We start from the raw sequence: 26,049 nt of genomic DNA on the forward strand, positions 1-26,049 counted from the left end.
TCTGATCATATAAGTATACACTTTAATGGGTCTATCTCTTTTTATTCTGGTACTTACAAACATCGGACCAAAGTTATAATACCATTTCGTGCTCATGAAAAGTATAATTAACAAATTTATTTTAGGTGCAGAATTATACATAACGAAGCTTTTCAGGAAATCTTCGCGAGGATCACAAATTTAAGTGTGGCCGAAGGAACAAATGGGTACTGTCTTAACCCTGCAGAAAAAAATTATCAATTGATAAAAAATAACCTACTTGTGGTTAGCTTTTTTTGCGGGATTTCTATAAAATATATAACTTGTAGTTAGCTACAAAAAGCTGACTTGAAACAAGTGGACAAGTAATGCAGGAGTAAAACTCGAGATTGTTTTCTTTAAACGCGTTTCTATTTAAATATCCTGCACTTCGCAAATACTTTTTCGAATTGAGGACAAATAAAAGGAAGATCGAAGTTTTATATTATTATTTTGAAGTTATGTCTGACGGAGTGGAATATGGGACCACCTGCAGCAGAATATGAAAACAAATATCAAATGTAATAAGCTAAATAAAGTAAATAAAAATATTAATAATAATATTGTTTTTCCTATTGATATTTTATGTCCAAAAGTAGTTAATTACAACTTAGTTACATTGACTAAATCTAATGCAGAGGTAACCACCCTTGACTATTTCGCGGCCATCGCCATAAAAATATAGTTAGCTTTCGTCAAAGAAAATAAACAGATAATAAGTGACTTTTAGCTCCTTCCTAAGTAACCTAAAGTTAGCTTATAGTTGGATTCATTTCCTGCAGGGAAGGCACAAATGTCATATATGTGAGAATGTATTAGTTATGTTACCCTAAAATGAGAATGTGTTGGTGGTAATGCACGGAGAAAAATTTCTGTGTTGTATTACTTATTATAAAAATGTCTGTATGTTTTTTAGCATTTTTTCATTGGGCGACATTTTTTAGAGCTAAAAAACGTAGAAATATAAAACATAGAAAGAATGTTAACGGCCCTAAGTAAGAAAAAAGTTGGTAAAATTTGTTATGTATTTAAATTTTTTTTTGGGATGATTTAAATGTGGATTTTCGGGCAAAAAAGCTAACGTTCCTCGAGCACTCTGAATATTAAGAGAAAATTTCGTTAATTTCAAGTAGAAATTAAATAAAAATATATATATTTTTTTTACTTAAGTAAATTTTGACAATTAAGAACAATTTAAAATTACGATGAAAAGATAAATAACAAAACATATTATATGTTTTAATTGAGGACTAGTCTGGTGTTTAAAAAAAATTACATAGTTCACATAATTACATAATTTATTTATTTTCATGAAATCCTGAATTACAAAAGCTTTGAGAAATTCAACAAAACTTTAAAATTACATTTAAAATAAATAAAAGATTATAGACAATAACAATAAATGTTGTGTGTCTGCATAGCAATTAGACCTAAACAATATATATTTTTTCAAAGAAGATTTGTTGTTATTGTCTATAATCTTTTATTTATTTCAATTTTAATTTTAAATTTTGTTTGAATTTCTCAAAGCTTCTGTAATTCAGGACCTGAAGAAAATAAATAAATAAAAGTTCTACTAATTACATAGTTTACTAATTGTACCTACTTTATTCAACAATAAGGCACGGTGCACATTAGTGCGATACGATATGCGATACGATATGCGATACGATACGCGATACGATACGCGATACGATACGCGATACCATTTTGTGATAGCTACACAAACATGTGTGCCCTTATAAGCTTGTAAATGAGTTGCTTCTCAACCGAGTTTAGACCTTTCGAATGATGGGTCTATGTTTATATCTATAAACTTTTAAAAAATTTAAGAGAAAAGTATGTTTAATATCGAGTAAAACTGATGTTTATTTTTACAAAGTCGGCTAAAAATTAAATGAGATATTCAAATTTTCATGACAAATTATTTCAGAATATTGCATTCACTACAAGGAGAAATCGGTGAAAGCTGAATTAAAAAAAAAAAAGTAAAGCAAAAATTTTTGAGTTATATGGGCAAATCTAAAAAACAGGTAGATAACCTTGGTGTTATTTAGCTTTATTTTCACTGTTGGAAACTATATCAAGCTGGTTGCTTTTGAATGTAATTCATTGACGTATACTTGAAGCCTCAAAAATGTCAAATGTGGATCAATTTGCTGCATAACTTTTGAATTATACGTGTTTAAATTAAAAAAAAATAGTGAAACCAAGTGAATTTTTTATGTAATTTTTAAGAGGGGCAAAATTAATTATGTCATAACTTGTGAAGCACACCATATTCTGACTTCAAATTTAATGGGCATTTAGCACTTATGTGTATAATTTATATGTAGTAAATAAGAAAGAAAAGTATGCATTAAAAAATAACGAAATGGCAAGTAACTCAAAGTCTGTAACTTCACATTTCACAATTTTCTAAATTTTCGGTTCATCGCTTATAGTTTTTGAAGCATTTAATTTTAAGAACTTTTTAAGTATGTATTGTATGCTACAAACAATTGCGAATAATTTGATACCTGAGCAAGAGCTGTGCTTTCAGTATCAACCAACTTTTAAAGATAAAATATTCTGCAATCTTGAGTGTAATTTTTATTCCAAAAATATCTTAATTGAAGGCACATTTGGAAAATAAGTCGAAACGATCTAAACATTTGTATAACTACTAGTCCTTATAATATTACTTATAATATACCTGTAAAATGCTTCAAAAAATGTGTCTCTAGAAATGTGTAAAAACCCTGATTTACTACTTTTAATGATGCTCCTTCTTTTAGTCAGATAGTTGGTCTTACTTAATTGGAGCCTTTTAAATTCAATGGCGTCCCCAGTTTTGTCCGATTGTCTCCACTTTTGGAGATAGCGGTACTTGAAACTTTGCTTAAATTTTTACTATTTTATAAAAAAAAACCTCCCTCAGTTTTGATGATATTTTACTAAAATTTTGCACACGGTTGTATTTTAATATTTCCTTCACTATCTCACTTTAACATATAGCAAGCATACAATTTATTATTCAGATATGAAGTTAGAGTTATAGCGCAAAAACACATATCTGAGTAATCAGTTGTATTGGAGCTATACCTTGAAGTGTACTGATTTCGATAATTTTAAGGAATAATTAAGGTAATATGAAAAAACCGTTATGTGCAAAATTTTAGTAAAATAACTTCAAAACTGAGGGAGTTATTTATAAAATAGTTAAAATCTAATCAAATTTTCAAATACCGTTATCTCGAAAACCGGAGCCAATCTGGTAAAACGGGGGATGCCATTGAATTTTAGAACGTCCCAGTTAAGTGAGTTCAACTTTAAAAATCTTTGCTCAAAATTTACAAGTCGAACAACGTAATTTGAACCCAGCTTATTCTTTTGTTTTCTATTTCATGTTTATTCCGCGTCTAACTTTTGAAGCACTTGATGAAAATGAATTACACTTATATTAATCGATTTATTAAGAGAATACGAGTAAAATGATATATAAAACATAGGCGTGCTCACAAATTTAAAAATTAAATTTTTTTTGAGAGTGTACCTATTTTTTAGATTTGCCCATATAGCCAAAAATATTATTTTTCTCATGAAAGATTGAATAACTTAGTCAGATAACATAGTCACTATATATCAAATGTTAATATTGCATCAATGCAGCAGTAGTATAGTTGCTTTACAAAATAGTGGGTGAAAACTTTGCCAAATTTGAAAAACGACGACAAAATTAACACAGAAAATACACACAGATCTCTTAAGTTTTCCAAAAAGTTTATATCATTCGAAATGTCTAAACTGGGTTTATAGTCAACTGGGTTACAAGCTTATAAGTGCGGAAACCCAGTTTTTTAATAGTAAATCAAGATAGTGTGGGTGTTTGACAAAATGTTCGTATGTCGATTCTTACTTCACTCGGCAAAACCTACCTGAAAAATAACATGACTTACCAGGTATTTTTACTTCATTATTTTTTGTAGCATTGGGTTATAGACTAGTTTTGAGTAGCTTTCCACTGCCGCTGCATGGAGCGCGTTGTTGGTCGAGATCTACACGTCGTACGCGAACATATAATTAATACGTTTATTGGAAATTTCGTCCTCTACAACTTTGCCATTTAAATGGGCCACTTATTTCAAATACATAGAAATTGCTCAAAATTCGAAAACACCGCGCCACTTGCANTTAATACGTTTATTGGAAATTTCGTCCTCTACAACTTTGCCATTTAAATGTGCCCCTTATTTCATATACATAGAAATTGCTCAAGATTCGAAAACACCGCGCCACTTGCATAATTTTGGGCATATTTTTGCATATTATTAGCAATAAATAAGTGTTTAAAAACACTTCCATGATAGGCACATGGAAATTGTAGGGAANAATACATAGAAATTGCTCAAAATTCGAAAACACCGCGCCACTTGCATAATTTTGGGCATTTTTTGCATATTATTAGCAATAAATAATTGTTTAAAAAAAATTATAGGCACATGAAAATTGTAGGGAATCGAGTTCTCTATAAATTTGTTCTCCACCTTTTTTCGCGAGAAATGCAAAATTCGCGCGCAAATCGTAAAAAACACAAATTCCAAGATGACGGACATTTCCCATATCGCAATTGGGGGAAAAATTTTATTTTCGTGTTCGCATAAACAGGAGACCCCAAACTGCGTTAAAAAATTTCTTCCCGGAATTTCTTCGTTGAAAAAATCTAAAGTGATTGGGCTATATGTATGTATTCNAGAAATGCAAAATTCGCGCGCAAATCGTAAAAAACACAAATTCCAAGATGGCGGACATTTCCCATATCGCAATTGGTGGAAAAATTTTATTTCGTGTTCGCATAAACAGGAGACCCCAAACTGCGTCAAAAAATTTCTTCCCGGAATTTCTTCGTTGAAAAAATCTAAAGTGATTGGGCTATATGTATGTATTCCAATAAGTGGTCGAAAATATTTCAAAAGAATAACACTTAAATCTTTAGACCAGCGATAGGCAGAGAGAGCTTTTACTCTGCGCGCGCCCTTACAAAATGTATAGAAAGCTTAAAAGAGCTTTGCCCGCGGGCAAGGCAGTGCCCATCATCGCTTTAGAGTCACACATAGAGAAAGTGAATGTCGTAGCTTTTTGAACGAGAACTTACGTAGAATTCTACTCATGTGGCTGCCGGCGTATAACGGGAAATTGGTGTTAATTGCAAATCTGACGAATTGACAAGGGAAGATATGACCACCCAGAACCTTTCAGAAGAGAACATGGTAGGTATAGCAATAGCTCATTTTTAACAGTTTGTTGTAGATCACCCCGTTCTAGTAGCCAATGAACGCTGGAGCAACATTTTGTACTGCGAAACTTCAGGATTACCTGGTCTTTCTATAGCAGGAAATGCTAATCGTTGCTATTAAGTTTAAACAGAAAAGAAATGTCCTTCCCTATGAATACTTTTACGGGCCAATTCCTAATGAGGACCCTGTATTGACCTATGCGAGGAGAGGATCTACTCTACTGACCAAACAAGTGGGACCGAATCGAAAAATTTGTCAAATTGAAAAACAAAGCAAATTGATAAAGGCATTCGATATCGAACGTAACTCAGATAGAAATTTGAATTTTAGATCATGGCATGCGATAGCGAGTGTGCTTCACTCATTTAAATTGTATTTTGGGGGAAACAGTTGCCATCACTCGATCACGAATGCCGCGATTCGAGCCTAGATTCACTCGTACTCGTTGCTGCCATCGGTTACCGATAATTTCATCGTCCTATATAGCTACTGAAATATTTATAAAATTTGTTGTCGATTTTTATCGATATTTTCGATGTCGTTTTCGGCGGAAATTATATGTATAGGAATGAACTATATGTATGAATTTTTTTCAGTCTAAAATTTTGGGGAATTTCAATTAATATATTAAATTAAATTATGTATACAACAAAATTATTATTTTTTTAAATTATTTTTAAAATTATCGATAATTTTAAATACAGACGCAGTGAATTATTCAAAGCTAAGAAAATAAAATTTAGAAATGCAAGCATTTTTGAAACAAAACCCCTATTACTCGTATTGTTATTTATCCAAAAAGTAATTAAAATTTCTAGTTCTTCTACATACAAAAAAAAAGATTTCGAAATGATAAAAGCGTGATAATATCTATTTTTGCTACTTGAAGTAAACATATTACACACTTACCCAACTGCTGCATCATAAGACTCAGATCTAACCAGAGATATCGATAATCTGCCAACTTTTCAGCGGGTTTTGCGCTCTTCAGCGTCAATTCCAAGTGTTTAGCAAGATCTTCACTGACAGTGCCAAATGCATTGCAGTTTATATACCTGAAAAAAAAACTTGTATAAAAAAATATTTTAATCTATAAAATTTATAAAAACTAAAGATTTTGCCGAAAAATCGGAGGCATGAATCAAAAACCAGCTGAATTCTTAAAAGTTCTTAAAACCCTCTCGGTAATTCCTCTAACCAACTCGCAAACAGAAAACGTTCTCCCAAAACTTACCATAAGCTGCAAAAGCAGTTTAGCATCGCAATAATCGGATAGTAGGCGAAGGTATACCAAAACTCAAAATCCGGCTGCAACACATATTGCGACAAATTGACGGCAATGCTCAGCGCCCACGAGAATATACACAGTCCCCAAGTGAGCCAATACAAGTTGGGAAAGACAATCGGTGAGCCAGTGACACGCCAGAACTTGTACTGATAATTTGTCCACATATTCTTGAAAATAGCCACCTGCGGTCCATGGCGCCAACTCGCCACCGGCAGCAGAAAATGCGTAAACAACAAGCTGATGAAAATAATATTATAGATGGCCTCATCGAAGTGCTTATCAGGTTGTTCGATGAAATTTTTGACGCGCGCACGCAACACCATCACCACAATGAATGTCTCAACCGAGTAAATGCATATGGCGTACAACACTTGACGCGAGGCCCACGAGTAGCCGGTGCGTGGCAAATTACTGACTGGCGGATTGCGATGGATGGGCATAATACCCATTATTTGAAAGAGTACGAGTAAACTTTTCGTTGTCTTATAGAAGGAATCGTGTTCATCCAGCAGGCGTGCATCATCCATAGTCGATCGCTTGCGTATATAGAAATCGGTGGATTTGCTGCCCACCTGTGCACGCTTCTGCAGTTGGACGCGATGGCGATGCTCATCTTCGAGAAATTCACGCTGCGCGGGATTGAAGAGTGGCACGATGCGTGGTGGTTTTTCCACAATTGTCGAACCGTCGTTATTCTTCACCCAGTAACTCATAGCGAATGAGGTGATAATGAAAATGCTTTCGGCTCGCAAATGCAATGGCAGTGTGAAGAATATCGATTATTGTGGTAAAGGGTTGATAAGCGGTCATTTGCTATGCAATGATGGCGTTTGGAGTTGGGCGGTTTGGAGTGGTTGCTCTAAATATTTATTTTTTTTTTTGTTTTATGCGAGTGTATAAACAAACATTTAATGCACGCGATGACTTCACAATTAAAAATAAAAAGCAGTGTCTAAAAAAGTATGTATGTATATCTGAAATTTTTTGAAGCACAATTTGTAATTGCCATATTCTGTCCTTGCTATCCTTCACTTGCTCCACTGCCCTCCTAATTTCGATATCCTCTTAGATACCAAATCAAACGCAATGTAAAATAGTAAAAGAACTCAATGGCACCCAAGACGCTAAAGCCGAGAAAAAGTCCAGCCGCGCCTCCAACAGCAACTACAAGAAATAAAGGCAAAACAATAATGGTTAAAATGTTCAAGGGTCACGCAATAGTAGCCTCAACTCACCCAATAGATCTGTGAAGGTAAATATTACTTGTCGCTTTAACAACTCCAATGGCCAAGAAGTCACTTCGAGGCCGACACTAAAACCTGTCTGAAATACATTGAGGTTTGCTAAAACCTGAAATCGATTAAAAGTTGGGCTAAAAAATTTATACTTTCAATGGTGAAAAATGTAAATTCAAATTAGGAAACGCATAAATATTTTGCATCGTGAAAATAAACGCCGTAGAAGTAACCGGAATTTATTAAAGATACTCGAGGATATGAAGTGGGTATATAAAATGATAACCGTTTCCGTTGTTCGGACTCAAAAACGACTGAATACATTGCAGTCAAGTTTTCGAAGGTTATACCTTGCTGATATGGTCATATTACAGGCAACTAGAAAACTCGCGGGGTGGCGCTGGTGTCGAATTATGAATAAAATCATATCAACCAATTTCTTTCAAATTCAAAAATCGACCTGCTAGGTTGCGCTGGAGTCGAGTTATTAATAAACTAAACTAAATAGTTAGAAACAACGTATATCTAGTCTGCTTTGGCCCTATATTTATATTATACGAATTTAATTTCGGATGACTAAATGAAGGATGAGGTCAAGTATACATACAACGATTGCAAAATTATAAAAGCACACCTTTGTCTCACGCTCTCACACATCCTAATTGCGATCTTGCATCTAGCTCCGCTTGACGGGATTGCTCGGGGCGGGGGGTTATTGCAGCAGTAAGCCTCAAGAAAAAGTGGCGAAAGAATACGGTCATTGGCGATGGAGTGGAATAAGGGCCGCCAGAAATAACGCCCATAGGCTTTATTTCCCGAAAAAACAGAAATAAAGCCCATTTGCGTTATTTCCATTTCGAAGGGGACATAGCGCCCGCCAACAAAAGGCAAGGTGAAGTCTGTTCTGCCTTTTCCAAGTTGGATAAGGAAGCCAAGTTAATGGGTCTGGTGGTAAACGAGGGCAAGGCGAAGTATCTCCTGTCATCAAACAAACAGTCAGCACATTCGCGCCTTGGCACCCACGTCACTGTTGACAGTTACAATTTCGAGAAAGTCGAGAATTTCGTTTACTTGGGAACCAGCATTAACACCGATAATAATGTAAGCATTGAAATCCATCGCAGAATCACTCTCGCCAACAAGTGCTACTTTGGACTGAGTAGGCAATTCAGGAGTAAAGTCCTCTCTCGACGTACGAAAACCACACTCTATAACTCAGTCATCATGCGCGTGCTGGTATATGGCGCAGAAGCATGGACAATGACAACATCCGATGAGGCGACTCTTGGAGTATTCGAGAGAAAGATTTTGCGGAAGATTTACTGGCCTTTATGCATTGGCGACGGCGAGTACCGCAGACGATGGAACGATGAGCTGTATGAACTTTACAACGACATGGACATAGTGCGGCGAATTAAAATACAGCGGCTCCGCTGGCTTGGTCATGTCGTTCGAATGGACACCGACGCTCCAGCTCTGACAGTATTCAACTCGGAACTCGCTGGTGGTAGCAGAGGAAGAAGAAGGCCCCCACTGAGATGGAAATACCAGGTGGAGAAGGACTTGGCTTCACGTGGCATTTCCAATTGGCGAAAGATGGCACAGAGAGGAAACGACTGGCGTGCTTTGTTGAACTCGGCCAAAATCGCTTAGGCGGTTATAGCGCCAAATAAGAAGAAGAAGAATAAAAGGCAATAAAGCCTTTAGGAAATGAAGCCCGCGGGCGTTATTGCCATCTCGAAAGGGAAATAATGCCCACCAGCAAAAGGCAGTAAAGCTTGCGGGCTTAATTTCTTTTTTAAAAAGGCAATAAAGCCCGCGGTCTAAATTTATTTCTTTTTTATGAAATAAAGCCCATGGGAGTTATTTAGGCGGGCCTTATTACACTCCACCGTCATGGGCTAGTACTAATTTTATATTAAAAGTGAAAAATTATAAGTTTAATTAGCTTTAAGCTTAAAAGTTTAGAACTTTCCAATAGCCTACCGAATACTCATGGCAATGTGAAGCAAATTGCTTGTAAGACTCGAAATGGTTGCTGTTATCGATGGCAAATATATACATATGTTTACTGTTAAACACACAGTCATTAATATAGGTTATGAATTTATCGAAATTATTATCGATATGCCTATATGTAGATATATTTATCCAAGTACCTATTTATATCTTTTCGATATCATAAAATAATATTATCGAAACACCTGATGATATATTTATCGATAAATTTATCGATTCGCTATCGATACCAATATCGATATATTTATATATATATATATTTATTTTTATACAGTCGGACATAATTGACGATAGTTTTATAAATTATCACTCCTGTTATGGATGCCGATATACTTTCCTAGTGTTTAAACCATCCCGATAATTTTCTACCTCCTACAGGAATCGCAATGTGGCATACCGAATGTTTTAGTCAATGATCCATTGCCCTGACTCTGAATTACGAAGAACAATCACTTTTCTATCCCTAAAAGCATATTCACATTATCGTAATTTACAGCTCATTTGTAATTTATAAGCAAATCACGCTGAAATGAAGTAATTTCGCCTTGTATAAATAATTTATCATAAATCAAGAACCAAATGAGGAAAAAAAAGATTTTGCATTTGTTTTAGCCTCCACTGTTAGGGAAATTTGAAAAAAATGCCTAAAGCTATGCAGCCGTTTGTTTTTTAAAATCAAGTATAAACCACACACTCGTACGTATGTACACGTGCTATAGAAATTATGAAAGAAAATGTGAACTTACTTGTTTTATGTGAAGTAATTTGATCGAAACAAAGTAATTTATGCTGTAATGTGAATCTAGTTTAAAAGATTGTTTTTTAAATTTGGTTCACTGTCGCAAAAAGAAAAAAAAAATGAATACAGGAACCAGTTGGTCGTTTCTGTAACTCTTCTCTACTGGTAGAGAATATACGACATTATCTACTATTCATCATCAGTAGAGAACAAGGCCTGAATTCACCTTGGTAGAGAATTGTTACATACATATATAGGGATGAAACGATACGAGAAAATACTTACAAGTATATACTCGATACTTTTCGCTCGATACCAAGTAATTTTGGTATCGGTACTTTTGAACCAAGTACTGAGTAAGTATCAAAACAAAAATACTCGTATAGAAATCCGATAGCAAGGTGAATTTTATTTCCGAATTATTTCCTCTCAAGGCATTTCCTCCACTAATATGAATCGCCCAGTTCTTTATTGCTGTTTGAACTCCAGCGACCTTCAAATATAGAAGATGTTAATTTCTCGTTGAAACCAGCATGCAATGAACTTTTTTAACAGATATTTTTGCTGTTCTTTCGTCAGGGAATCCATTTCCATGGTCGCAAAAACAAAAAAATCTATTTAATTTTTTTTTTTCTAAAGAATTAAAATCCACAAATTTTATTTGAAAGTCGGGCTTGAGGTTGAGGTAATTTTTCACCAGACCTTTAAAATGACTTTTCAAAAGAAAATTTTTAATTTTTTTTGTTTTTTTAACCTCAAAACAGCTTGTAATAAACAAATAATAAATAAATAAAACAATTTAAAATTAACTGATTTCTAGATTCTTGCCAAAAATAAAATGGATTCTTTGATGTACGAACAGCAAAAATACGGATTTCAAGTTTTTTAAAAACTTCATTGCATACTGGTTTCAGGCCAAAAAAAAGAACCATTTAAATCACCTATTTTTGAAAGTCATTTTAATTAATCTATCAAACGACACAATTTTGCCTGCATGGGGAATGCATCTCAAAAGGTTTAAAACCCCGTTACATTGATTTCGCTATCTCTTCTCGTTGGAGTTTTTCCCTTTTTTTCAAAAATAGAACACTGAGCGGCGTATGCACGGCCCAACGTACAGAATAACTCTATTATTCCTCGCCTTTACTTGGAAGTAGTATCATAAGAAAGTATCGATACCCGAAAAATATCGGATCTAAAGTATCGATACCTACTCGTATCACTCGTATTACATTTATTTTTTTAGTAATAAATTAATCATCCTCGGCGAATCTTAAACTCCGATTAATAAAAGTTAATAATTTAGGAATTGAAAATAAATAAAACAACATAACATAGCAAAACTATATGTTTAATGATGAATGGTATTTAACAGAGAAGATACCTTGGAAAAGTTAGCAAGAAGTTAATCTCGTTTAACCTTAGAACCATGAGTGAGGTACTCAGTCCCCATATACATTTTTGATGTTGAATATCGGGGGTTTGGGAAGTCCAATTTGATTCTTTTCGTAGGCAGAAGATTGTACCTTGGTTTATAAGTTGACAAAATTCTAGGTAAAATAATAATGATAATAGATTGGCGCTTACACATATGTTAGTGTTTGGCCGAGCTTCTCCTCAGATTTGTGGTGTGCGCCTTGATGTTGTCACACAAATAAGAGGGACCTACAGTTTTACACGGACTCCGAACGGCGATCGTATTTTTATGAGAAGCTGTTTTTCATGGCAGAAATACACTCGGAGGTTTGCCATTGTCTGCCGAGGGGTGACCGCTGTTAAGATAAAACCTTTTTCTAAATTTTTTTGCGATGTTGGTTTGACCAGGGCCTGAACCCAGGCGCTGCGGAGTGGAAGCGCGCACTGCTTACCACTAGACCCAGCGGCCGCGGAATTCTAGGTATATATCTCTTATAATAAGAAAGTACCGGATTTTATATGGTATGTTCATAGAAAGCTTAAATTTCCGTACGGAAATTTCGGGCTGGGCTAAGTTGAACATTTTAGTTTTTTCTAAGAAAACAATTTTTTTTTTGGTCATCCACGCTTTGCACCCTACTATTTTATCAATTGCTTCTTTTTTTCAATAACAGAGCTAGTCTCCTTTAATATTATCCGATAATGTTTTCAGCGCGAAGAATAATAGAGTTATTCTGTACGTTGGGCCGTGTATACCTGTATGGTATCGTTTCATCCCTTTACATATACCAAGATGAAATAAGATCAAATGTAAATGTAAAATTTGATTAGCGATCAAAGTTACTTCCGGGCAAAAAAAAACCACTTTTTCTTATGGGAACGGTTCTAGGTTCACTTTCAAACAACACCAATTAATTCCTCTTTCAACTTACCTCCACATTATTTACAACAACAATGCTATTAAAACAAGAATCCAGGCAATTACAGCTTACGGTTTTACGAGCCTTTGAGCTGTGTAAACGACGAAAGAACTCTGAAAAGCGAACATTAAGGAAAATGTTAAATATAGAGGCTAAAAAATATTAGGAGCGAAAACGCTCGCCGTGTTTTATGAAAGAATTATATAGACTAAAGAAATCAATGAGAGGATTATATAATTTTTTGCTAGCTTCAGAACATTCTTGAAGTCTAGAAAATCATTAGACAAAAGATGGTAAACTGAACTTACACAACCTAAAAGATATTAAATTTTACTTAGTACCTACCTGCATTTTTAGCCACACAAGATTTCAGCGTCGTATAAGAGCATATGGGCTTTGGATTTGGTACTAAAGTTAGGGGTCATAAAAACTTTAATTATTTGATATCTAAGATCTGCAGTATCTGTATTTTGCGTAAAATTTAAACCCACCTCTGTTCGGGTAGAAATGCGGTATGCATTTACATTTTTTATAAACCAAATTGAGGCGGCATTCTTGCATGCAAAAACTTTTGGTATAAATTTCAAAATGTTCCAAATTCGATTCGTGTGGGAAACGACATTTTCGCTGAGCTACTGTAGTTAATCTAGGAGAAATCAAAGGAAAAATATCTTTCGAATTTTTATAATACACACGTTTGGGTTTCAAACTTTGGCAATTTTGATAGAATTTTTTTACCCAAGCGCACTTGGGCACAAGAGTATTATAACCTGATTCAAATAACGGTTGTTTGTAACAGTCTTAAGGAATCGGGATAGATGTACACATTTTTATTTATACAAACTTCTCAAAACCCTCTTCGGCTACGATTTCTCGTGCCTCAGCTTTATAATAAACCGCCTCGTTGGTGTAGAAAAACTTTTGTTCAATCTTCAAGGCGTCGTGAGCTGAGTGTATGAAAACCTTAAAAAAAAAGTACAGGTAAATGCCTACAATTAAAAAATTTTTAAATATAAAATATCACAAAAAATTCATATGAAATTAAAATAATTTTTTTAAATAAAAAAATTTACTTGGAAACAGGGATCGAAAATAATAGTTATTTTCAAATTTTCAATTCAAAAACATTTGCATATAGGAATTTGATGCTTGGAATGTTAATTCTACATGATTTAACTTTTTTCAAAAAAGTCAGCAATTAACCGTTATTTCTTGACAGATATTTTTTCAGTCAAAAGTAAAAGTTAAAACTTAACTTTCATTTTTTCGTTCAAATATAAAAGTTAAAGCTTTACTTTTATTTTTTCGGTCAAAAATAAAAATTAGAAATTGATTTTTATTTTTCCGGTCAAGTTTTGACTAATATTTTGACTGAAAAAATAAAAGTCAAATTTTAACTTTCATTTTTGACAGAAAAAATAAAAGTCATACATATTTTAACTTTTATATTTGACCGCAAAAATAAGAGTCAAGTGTTAACTTTTGTTTTAGACCGAATAAATAAAAGTCATATCTTAACTTTTATTTTTGACTGAAGATATTAAAGTCAATTTGTAATTTTTATTTTTGACTGAAAACATATCGGTGAAAAAATAACGATTATTTTTTAACTTTTTTAAAAAAAAAAAAACCATAGCCGCTCCGGTCGTTAGAAACAATCTTTAAATCATTAAAAAAAATGGTTTAAATACAAATTTTTTGTGATTTCCCACACCTTTATACCACTCGAAACTCACCCCAATACTTTCGAATGCCTTCGGCACTGACAAAATCAACAGCACGCTATCAAAATAGCTACCTGTCAGCATTTGTAGGTGTTCCTTATTGATTTTCGGATATTTTCCAAATATAGTGTACCGTGCTGTATATTCATTATGCAAGTAGCTATTACCCAAGTAGCAAATACCGAACTCGGTGAGCACTTGACGCACCACAAAACTCCTAAAGCCATCATTCAATCTGATGCGCTCATTTTCATCGGCCATTTGTGTAAAGTCGGTGGTGAGATTATAGATCAACGACATGTACTGTGCGGGTCTCAAACGTAGCCGATCCAAGGTGCCATCGATGCTCGGGCGCACAGTAATATTAGCGAAGTTGAAATAGGTCGAATTTGCCAAGGTTTCAAGAAAGATTTGTAGATCCTCTTTCGGTTGGCCGGTGATTTTCTTTTTGCTTGAGCGTAGAGGATTCAAAACAATATTTTTTTATTTTGCCATAATTCAACTCAAATAAGTGCGAGGATATACTCACTGGCAATACTTGTCGAAGAGTTCCTGACTCAAGCGGCGCATGGGACACACCGTAAAGCTGGGCACAGGCGTACGCCAGAAGTAAAAATCACGTTCAAGTCCCATAACGGTGCTCTTAGTTTTCCATTTATCCATGGCTTGGAGTCCGGTGTAGATGCACATGCCCACGGATACAATGAGCAGCAGTAGCCAAAAGAAGCTATTTTTTTTATTTATTTTTTTATTTAAATACTTTTTAAAATTATAGTAAACTGAATTGGCTTACTTACTGCTCAATTAAAGTTAGGCTCTCTTTGACCAAATACACAAATCCATGTATGCAACTTTCTGTAAAATAATTTTTAATATATAACCCAATGCCCTTCAGCCAACGGAAATGTCCACAAAAAGTTTGCCATTTTGATTTTGGTGGCTGTGTTTGTATTTTTGGCTGTACTTGTATGTACATTTTGAAAATTAATTAAAGTAAGGACTATAGCAGACCACCTCAGTACTGGTACTGTTATTTAGTTGACTACTATTTTTTTTAATTCTTTGCCCGAGGCTTACGTGATTTATTAAATATTCACTGCTTACAAGTCAAATCCATTTAGATAGCTGTTTAGAGCACGCATATGTACAGGGGCGGACCCAGCACCAATTCTTGGGGGGTGGGGAATTTTTCAACATGTATCGGGTATATAAATTTAAAAATCACCGCAATTTAAAATTTTTAGAGTTTTGATAGTTTTGAATTTCTTGAAGTTTCCCATTTAAAATAACTTGAGTGGAATTCCAAAATTTTCTAAACTTTCAAAACTTTGTGAATTTAAGAAATTTTAGTAAATCACAATCATTCAATTTAATGATGAATACTAGATTTCTAGAAATTTTTTATTTTTCGAAAATTTTGAGAATTGTAGAAATTCTAACAAATTTTTTCTAAGTAAAAGTGTCGAATATACAAAATTTATCAAACGAAATTAAAAGTTTTCGAATGTTGAAAATATTTTCATATTTCGTCGTTTTTGAAAGTTTAAAAAATTTTCGGGATACTTGAATATTCAAAAAATTTTTGGACGTTGATGTTTTCAAAATTTTCAAAAAATTTAAACTTATCAAACTTTGTTATATCAATACAAAATTTGGAAAAGTTCCGAAAAGTGGAAAAATTTTGGAATTTTTCAAAAATGTTAATATCTTTTAGAATGCTATTTCTATTTCTATTTTTTACACACAAGTACCATGAACATAAGAATTTTTCGATAATTTGTGATGTTTCACATTTTTACATTTTAGGATAAATAAAATTCGTTTTAATATTTAATAATATTAATTTTCATTGTTTTCTGAACCTGTGAAAATATTCAAACTTGCTGTGACTTTCAACTGTGTAAAATAATACAAATTCGAAAATATAACAAAAAAAGTAAAAATTTAAAATTAAGTACATAATTTCAAAATTTTGAAAATTCAGTGAATTCGAAAAACTGATAGGCCTACTTAAATAACATAATACTTCGAGCTTAGCACACAGCCAAAAATTGAAACTCAAGTGAAATTTGACACACTTTTTCCATGAATTTAAATTTTCAAAAGCATCCATTCATTAGGTTTGTTCCAAGCTTCTCGAAGTCACTTCGAGTTACATATACGCGCTCCGCAAGTGAGTTCTCGAGTTTCTTTCCCCAATTTGCCCTACCTGGTTCCGCCACTGATATGTATGTATGCATGTACGAGTATGAGCTCTGAATAGCTCATTATGAGCAGACCCATAATGAAATGCACTTTTGAAAATGAAAATTAAAAAGTATTTTATTTAAACGTCGTATTTATGTAGATTTCCTCAATTTAGTTTAATTAAGTATCTTTGAAAATCAAGTCATCAATATGAAAATCTAACCATAATTGTTGTTACCAGTGTTTGGCAAAATTGTATGTAGGTACTAAGTACAAAATTATTAAGATATTTAGGTTGTAGTAAACATCAAAGTAATATTTAGTAAAGTATTTTGAATATTATTAAATACCAAGTATTATATTCATATTTTATAGCACAAAATACTACTTGTACAAGTATAAAAGTGTTTAGAGACGTTGGCCTTACTAAATACTGGCTCGGGACCATTTCGAGATTTTCGGTATTCTCGGAACTATTTAGGGAATTTCAAGACTTCTTCAGGATTTTCAGTACTATCGAGGGGGTTCGAGATTCTCGGGACTATTCTTGGTTATCAGGAGTATTAGAGGAGTTCCGCGAATCCCGAGATTCAGGAGTATTACAGGACTTTCAAGAATCTCGGGATTCTCGTAACTCGTGAACTCGTGATCTTGAAGGCGTCTTCGGTCCTTTAGGGACTAATTCAAGGTTTCCCAGATTATTTCGAAATTTTCGAGATTCTCTGCACTACATCGTAATTTTCGGGACTTTCGAGATATTCGGACTATTCCTCGATTTCCGGGACTCTAGAGTGCATTTCGAACTTTCGATTTTCGGGACCATTTCAGTCCTGTCCTGAAAAACACACGACTTGAAATCGGTGCGATTTGCCAAATATTTCTGAATATTTGAAGCGAAGAAAATAATCATTTTTAATGCAAACTTCTAAAAACAAATCATTTACGTCATATATATACATATGTTAACGGCTAAACCCGATCTTAGGACAAACTAGTTTTTCCTGGGCTAAACTAGTTCTACCTAGATCCAATATATCCGTCCAATGCGGAAACAAGTTGGACTGCATACCTGGAGTAGGACTGATGATGATGAGGGTTAGTTTTTTGAAGTGCTGAAAGGTGTTCTGCGCAAAAATACTGTGGCCTCTGATCTGGTTTAGCCTAGGCAAAACTAGTTTGTCCTAAGACCGGGTTTGGCCAGTAACATATATAACCGATATCGATTTAAAATCGTTCGATTTAAATAACATGCCTGATATCGGGGTTTTCGGTACTACCTCAAGTTTTTCGGGACTACATACTACTCGATTTTCGAGATTTTCAGAAATAAATCGCTGAGCAGAGATGAGGCAAGCTGGGTTGGATTCAGTAACTGTTAGAAAATACAGTGTACACAGAGTGCAAAACTCACAACCAAAAACTCACCAAATAGAGGTGTACACTATTTTGACAGGTAAAACTCATTCTCACACTTGCTGAACCACAAACTGAGGAAGTGTACACAATTTTGACAGTTAAAATTCACTCTCACACTTCTTGGATCGCAAAATGAAGAGTGTACTCAACATTCAGTGTACATTTGAAAACTTACAGTTACAGAATCCAGCCACTGATGTGAACTGAGTTGAAGTGAGTATAAGTTAGGTGAAGTGAGCTGAGTTGAGTTGAAATGAGTTGAGGTATGTGGAAGGTAAGGTGTTAATTGCTTTAGTTTCTTCGGTACAAACTCAGGATTTGCGGGACTTCTTACGATTTTTGGGACTGGTTTGGGATCTCAAAAAATAAAGTCTGGTTTCTGATTTGCATCGCTGAGCAGAGATGAAGTGAGCTGATGTGGGTTGAAGTGAATTGACTTAAGATGAGGTGAGTTCAGGTATGTGTAAGGTAAGGTGTTTATTGCTTTAGTAATCTCTATTGAAGAATACATTTTCTTTTCAAATTACAAATACATTTTTATTCACCATTCCAGTAATTTCGAATGACGAATAATTTTTCATTCATCATCATGAATAAATTTCAATGTACTATACAGCCATTCTTGACCATCGTACCAGGTAGACGATGAAGGTAAATGTTCATATCATATGTGTATAGTAAGCATGTATAATAAATATGCATGTGTATAAATATGTACAACACAAACATGTACCTTCATCGTCTGCCTGGTACGGTGAGCAAGAAGGAATGAATTATAAATGAAAAAGGTAAGAGCTGCGATAATAGCAAAGAAAATTATAAATGGCTATCACTTGTATGTGTTTATGTAGGAACTGCAATAAGAGCTAAGATGAGAGCTGCGATAATAACTGGCAAAGCTGTAAATGGGTCAGTGTTGCCACTATTCTTCTTTTCCGACGAAATTTTGTCGTTTCTTTTTCATATGGTAGGTAGGTAGGCAAAGTAAGACTTAGATCGGATAGTTGAATTAAGTTTTTAAATTCTTAATCATATATATATTTCAAATATTATTTTGCATATAAATATTTGCCAATTGTACCTTTTAAACATTTGCCAATTATGCCTTTAAAAATAAGAACCTAATAAAACAGCATTGAGACCCTGTGCCGCAACATATATAGTTTCTTGTCCTACAGTCCAAAGAGGATATATGAACTTATGGAATTTCAGGACTACTATTCAGTAAAAAAAAAATGCGAAGGACAGTCATTTAAAAAATTCTGAAAAATCAACGCGAATTTTTAGACACTTGAAATTCGCACATTATTATATTAAAATGTAAAGGGCCATACAACTGCATACCTGAGTTCTTTTTAGAAATTCGTATTAAAAAGTTCGCGATTTTGATGAAATTTGCAGATTTTTCCTAATTTTCGTACACTTTTTCATTCTTGGATTTAAATGGGGTTTGCTAAAATATAACCCATATTTTAATACAAAACTACCAAAAAGATTTTAGCATGTAAAACATTGCGAATATTTACAAAAAAGAGCCGTACGCTCACTTTTGGGAGTAACTGTAAATATATCTGACATTTTTGTTGGACCGAAAGCTGCGATATTTATGAAAAGTAATGTCAATCGTTCTGAAATTCTTGAAGTTAAAAGCAATATGTTAAAGTTTCACAAAGAGTTGTTGGTCCAAATAAATTAAAGATTTGACTTCAAGCGTGAAGATATAGTACTTTTACAAATAATAACACCAGCTAAGGTAGTTTCCAAAGAAGATTTACCAATTTTACCTCTTTTCATCTCATAGATTGCGATCCTGATATAATAACCCCGCAGTGGAATTTTTTCTGAGGCTAATGCCGATTTTGTTTCTTCCGAAAAATTTAACCTTCTCCTTTCCCTTAATGCACAAACACTAATAAGAGGGCGATGAGAAGGGAACATTTTTTGTAAAAACGAAATCGCAATAAGTGAGCTTGATATTTCCAGCGATCTGGATATTGATATGTTTTGGGTAAAAGTTTGTTCTATTAAAAATGAAATTAATGCCCCACGCATCTCGCCAATTTTGTTTTTAATATAATTTCATTACCACAAAGCTCGGGGGCTGCAGAACGCAAATTTTCAATGCTTTCTTTGATAAAAACTAGACTAAGAAATGACAATATGAATAGTATTTATAATATTATGCAAAGAACTTGTAAACAAAAATGACCCGCACTATGTGTGGTCAGCTGCTAAAGATTAGCTTGTGTAATTAATTGATTTAAATTTACTTTTAAGGAATTAAACTTATTGGTTTATAACATATACATACATATGTATGCATATAATTCATGCAATCAAAAAATGTTAAATGATCTCTGCTCTGTGCCTTACAGTGGCTACACACGACGAACATATCCACGCACATGCGCGGCTTGCGGGTCATGTTCGTCGTTTGTAGGGCGGTTTGCGAGCATGCTCGTCGTTTGTAGCGTGGTTTGCGAGCATCGCATTGGAAACGAAAAAAACAACCTCATTTTGTGTTGATGCTTGAAGTGTGCACATCGGCGGATAAATGCATCCAAGCCATGTTATTTAATTGAATTTTGGATAAATGAGGCTAAATTACTATAAGTATATGTATGTACGTACATACAAGCAAAATATAAATAAATTTAAGAAACACATACATAAAAAAGTTAAGTCAAAAGCATGGCAATTGCATCATCCGCGTCTATCCTTTCCATGTTTACGCTTTGAGTACAAAATCACTTATGAGCCGCTCGTCGTCTGTAGCAAACGACAGCGAGCATGTTGGCGCATATGTGCGCGCAGATGTTCGTCGTGTGTAGCCAGTTTAAGACTGTACCCGTATTTACTTATGTATTTCTTGTTTGTCGGAGCAGTTTTCATATGTGTACATAAATGTTAAAAATAATGCCTCTGACGCGCATTTTGGGGTAGGTATCTTAAATATGCACTTAAGCATTAAGGCAGCAAAGCAAAATATACTGTATAATAAATATGTACAAATGTATATACATACATATGTATATACAACACACAACATGTACCTTGAGCGTTTACCTGTTACGATAAGCAAGAGAAGGCATCACGTGTATGTGTTTATGTGTAAGCTGCAATAAGAGCTACGATGAGAGCTGCGATAATAATAGAGAAATTTGTAAATGTATCAAGTGAAGTGTGACCAGAAGATCATAAAACATGAAGCTAAATTTAGGTTAGAAAAGGTTAAAAATATTTACACTTTTATGCCGAAAAATTTAACAGCACTTTACAAAATCAAGACGACGTTACTACCCATTAAAATTATTTTGAAATTTTTTCACTCAAAACTTCGCGTCANTAGAAAAGGTTAAAAATATTTACACTTTTATGCCGAAAAATTTAACAGCATTTTACAAAATCAAGACGACGTTACTACCCATTAAAGTTATTTTAAAATTTTTTCACTCAAAACTTCGCGTCGGTCTTAAGAGGCCTTTTCTGCCGCGCTCAACGCAGTACCAATTTAACTTTTACCATACACACCACGAAATGCTTGCTCCAATTTATTATTTACTTGAAATCCATTTCTCAAAAAAGGCCTCCTCGTTTGCTTTCGAACGGAAGAGCTATTAGAACGTATTCTAATACAGCTCCCAAAGGTAAAGTAATGATTTAATGTGTTGATTAGCAAGAGCTCCTCATTTTGCCAACTAGCTTCAAAAAGGTTCATCTGATCACACTTGTGTGTGTTTACCAGGGAACTGCAATAAGAGCTACGATGAGAGCTGCGAGAATAGCAGAGAAAATCGTAAATCGGTATTATGTCTACATACATATGTATGTAGATCATTAGCGCACACAAGGGGTCGCTTTTGGGGTTCAAACCCCCGCCCTTAAAGCTAATAACCTCAAATACAATCTGTATCTTAAAGCTAAGAAGCCAGCTCTAAGAAATATTTATTATAATTTCTGTTGCTTGAAAAAGCGCTTTGCTTTTGCTGTAAATTTTCATGAGGGAATAAATATACGAGCATTTTCTTTCTTGAGAACTGCAAACTGATTTAAGAAATTTTGGTAGAAGAAAATTTCTTTTCTATTTCTCGTCCGTCGTTTTATATAAATTTTTCGTTTTTCTTGAGAGTTCAGTTAATTTTTTCGGTATTTGAAATATTAAAAAAATTTAGCAATCGTGAAAAATCACCATCTCTATCGAAAACCAGAAATCGAAAAAATGAACATAGAAGTGCAAAANTTTTTTTTTTCAAATTATTTGGTCTGAAACTATCAAATATTGTTAATTTTTTTGACAAAATTCTTAATTCTTAAAAATGTATTGCAGGCAAATCTTCAAAGGATGTAGAATGAAACAAATTCACAAAGAAAGAAAGTCGCACCATTTCTTCACATTGCTTACTATGATATTTACAGAAGTAGACTATTTTTTGCTCTAATGCTAATGGCTGTTTTATATACCTTGGGAACAACTGAAATCATTTAGAAAATTTTAATGTTTCTGATTTTACTAATACTCTAGCATGTTACATTCGTTTAAAATATTACTAGAGAATAAATGAAGTATTGCGACCAATGCTAAATTTAAGAGTCTTTTTAATTGTACTAAAGTTTGCTAAATTCTAAAAAAATTATATTTTTCATATAAAAAAACTTTTAAATTTTTAATTGAATATAACAGTTTTCAGTAATTTTAATTTTTTTAATATTAAATTTTTAAAAAGCTAATTGTATCCGGACTTTCCGTGCTTAGTTTCGTGCAAGTAAATTGAGAGATAGAGCTTTTATAGTGACGAAAATGTTGTAGATCGACGCACTTCAGGCACTCCAATGGCTCTAGCTTCAAAATGACCATTATGAAACTTAGCAGGGAATATCTATCCACTAGTAGGCTTTGGTTTTCAAAATTAAAAATTAAATGTAAAAGCCCTCAAGTACACAATATAACATAGAAATAATATAAACCCAAAGCTTTATTTATTCTATTGTAGCCTTCAAAGCAGACGATCTGTATATACAGCTAACTATAACAAACTCGAGTATTACTAAAATTTAAAACATCAAAATTTGTTACTTGTCCGTTTAACGTTAAATAGATACTCATTTCACTACATAAGTTCAAAAAAAAAATTATATGTTTATAAAAATTTGAATGATCTATGAACTTTTTCAGCAATTGCAGCACGAAAAAGGTGGAAAAGCCTGCGTGATAAGTTCAGGATCACCTTTACTGCTATCCCCAAAACGAAGGCAGGCGATGCCCAGTTCGCTTACAATATGCACGAGTGGAGATATTTTAGAAGCCTTTTGTTTTTAAGAGATCAATTTTCAGCTAGAAAATCTTCTGAAAATTCCGTTAGCGAAAATAATGATGATATCCTTGAAGATACATTCGAAAGCTTGCTAAACGATGCTGACCATGATGGGGAGAAAGATATGAATTTTGTGCTCCCATCACAGGAAATTAATGACGGATCTCGCCAAGATTTTACGCCTTCTTCGTCGCGGGCTTCCACATTCGATGAAAACCCTCCACAGGCAAAAAGGTCCAAACAAGATAGCCTTGGTGATGCTTTACTGCAGATAGAGATGGAAAAGCTTAACTATTTAAAAGAGCAAGAACTGCACAAACAAGACGACGAAGATTTGAGTTTTTTCAATAGTTTGTTGCCGGCCGTTAGAAAATTTTCAGCAGTTGATAAATTGGATTACCGAATGATGATATTGCAGGTCACTAGAAACTTTTTGACGAAAACAGAAACTGACACAGTGGGAGCAGCAGCTGCTCCTGCTACAGCTGGAACACTATCGATGATCATGGCCATCGATAGTTTCAATAGTCCATAGTCACAACCATCGATAGTATCGAAAATGTCGACACCATAGATAGTACTATCTATAGTTTTGATTGAAAAAGTCCAAAAATTAAACATAACAACTTTTATTGAAAATGTGATCAGAATTTGTCGATATTTTTGTTAAGGAACAAAAGCTTATCAACTATTTTTGGCTTCAAGCACCATATGCGCTCTAAAATATGTATGTTACTGAATAATGTATGTATGAGTGAAAACTATCGATAGTGATTACAAGACCATCGATGTTTTCGATAGTCAAAAACCATAGATAGTTTTCCAGCTCTAGCTCCTGCCTTTGATGATATACTGTAAGTTAGAAAACCGATCATTAAGTGATTTTTGTACGGTATTCACCAGATTTTTATGTTTGGTGTTTTCTTCAAATTTTTATGAAAGTATAGTGCATGACTTGACTAAACCTTCGGAACCAAAACTTTAAAATTTAACAATTCAAAACATTTGTATATGCGAATTAAAAAAAAAAAAAAACAATTTAATTAGTGGTGCGGTTTTATTGCTTATTTAATTTTAGCATTATAAATTGCAAGTTTAAAGCGACCAAAAATATCCTTCGATTTTTTGTTTGCGTTATGCATACATATGTATGTATGTAAAATTTTAAATTAGGATTTACCAATATTTTTACCTCATGCACTTTGTTTTATAAAAAATGTATGAAAAAATATAGCATAAATAATAGTGCGAATATTGTAAAAAAAATCCCCCTATAAAGGATTTTGTAACTCACTATATTAAGCAATGATGTGAAAAACATCAAAGGAACTTAAAAAAATAGTACGTACATACAAATGTAGACTAGAATTAAAATTTTTTTTGTCATTAAATCTATTTTTTAATTTTACTACTTTTGAATTCCCAAAATTATGTTAATTATTTTCAAATAAATAACTTAGGGTAGCTTACCTTATGGTTATCATTAAACTATCGGACGAAATGATTTTTCTTTTAGCTTTCACTCAATTTTCATTAAAATATAATCAAATGTCTCATATATTCTGAAAATCTGACAGATGAGTCTTAACCTTTCATAAAAATTACTAAATTCGCTGAATTACTGTCTTTCTCCATTTATTGGGTGTGAAGAATAATTTTCGGGATCCCTGCGTGTTTCTACTTTGTAGAACACTGAAAAAACATGCATCAAATTTTCATCCAAATTTCAAACGTTTTTCTCAGAAGTGTTAAAAATTTGTTGTATACATTTTCATAGTCGCATTGACTTCCAAATAACGAATAAACGCATTTTTTATATGGATAGAAAATCGCAACATATTCGCCAAAAAATTCGATGAGTTTTTTTTACTCAATAAAAATTGGGTTTGGTTAACAATTCGAAAATTATTGGAAAATGAATATTTTTTCGAGTCCCACCTTCGATAACGAATGTGGCATGGCTAAGTATTCGATTCGAGGACTAGGCAAACGGTATACTCCAGAAAAACGGTACCCTCGTTATCCAATGAATTTTCACTTCGTTATGAATTCGTATTCCAGTCCATTATCTAATTAAAATTATAATGAGAGGGAGAGATTGTCTTATATTTCGCTTCGAGAATGAGCTGCATTTCACTCTCTGGTTACTGTGGTTTCTATTTTTTTCGAAACCATCTCGAGTGTATTTCCGATATACTATGAACTATCGATTACAGATCACACAATCAGCCATCGTTGTACTATTTGTAATCGAATTTGAAAAAAAGGTTTAGTAGCGTTTTTGATTTTTTTGTTTTGTTTACATCGTCTTCTATCGCTTCGGGGTGGCTTCTTTTTATCAATTTGATGTGTTTTATGAGCGATTGTAATTTAAATTTTGATTTATTACAATTTTTTTATATAAAGTGAGGTGCTTTCTGCTGGGCTATGCGTTACAGCTTCGCAAATTTTGCCCCTAAAAACCTTCTCGTTTGCTTCCGACCGGAAGAGCTATTAGAT

General features: G+C 33.6%; 3 protein-coding genes across 3 annotated transcripts in view; 1 reads left to right on the forward strand and 2 right to left on the reverse strand.

Moving 5' to 3' along the window:
• LOC108359677 (gustatory and odorant receptor 21a-like) overlaps positions 1–7,378 on the reverse strand; it is a 9,948-nt gene extending 2,570 nt beyond the window's left edge. The window contains exons 1-2 of the mRNA XM_017611635.1: positions 6,529–7,378; positions 6,204–6,349 (exon numbers count right to left, since the gene is read on the reverse strand). Of these exons, the coding sequence (XP_017467124.1) occupies positions 6,204–6,349; positions 6,529–7,295 (913 nt within the window). The 5' untranslated portion in view covers positions 7,296–7,378. The remainder of the gene's footprint in view (positions 1–6,203; positions 6,350–6,528) is intronic.
• Positions 7,379–7,630: 252 nt separating this feature from the next.
• On the reverse strand, positions 7,631–23,093 carry ppk10 (pickpocket 10). Its single transcript, XM_017611627.1, has 9 exons — positions 23,056–23,093; positions 15,165–15,362; positions 14,648–15,086; positions 13,756–13,874; positions 13,403–13,557; positions 13,257–13,319; positions 12,924–13,024; positions 7,818–7,932; positions 7,631–7,746 (listed from the first exon to the last, which is right to left on the reverse strand). The coding sequence occupies exons 1-9, from the start codon at positions 23,091–23,093 to the stop codon at positions 7,631–7,633; spliced, it is 1,344 nt and encodes a 447-aa protein (XP_017467116.1).
• A 335-nt stretch (positions 23,094–23,428) lies between these two features.
• On the forward strand, positions 23,429–24,738 carry LOC108359683 (uncharacterized). The gene has a single exon (XM_017611645.1). It carries the CDS (start codon positions 23,516–23,518, stop codon positions 24,083–24,085), a length of 570 nt encoding a protein of 189 aa, XP_017467134.1. The 5' UTR covers positions 23,429–23,515; the 3' UTR covers positions 24,086–24,738.
• The last annotated feature ends 1,311 nt before the right edge of the window (positions 24,739–26,049 follow it).

The sequence above is a fragment of the Rhagoletis zephyria genome, unplaced genomic scaffold, assembly GCF_001687245.7.
Source record: "Rhagoletis zephyria isolate East Lansing unplaced genomic scaffold, Rhagoletis_zephyria_1.1 Rzeph_scaffold_00434, whole genome shotgun sequence".
Classification (NCBI taxonomy): Eukaryota; Metazoa; Arthropoda; class Insecta; order Diptera; family Tephritidae; genus Rhagoletis; species Rhagoletis zephyria.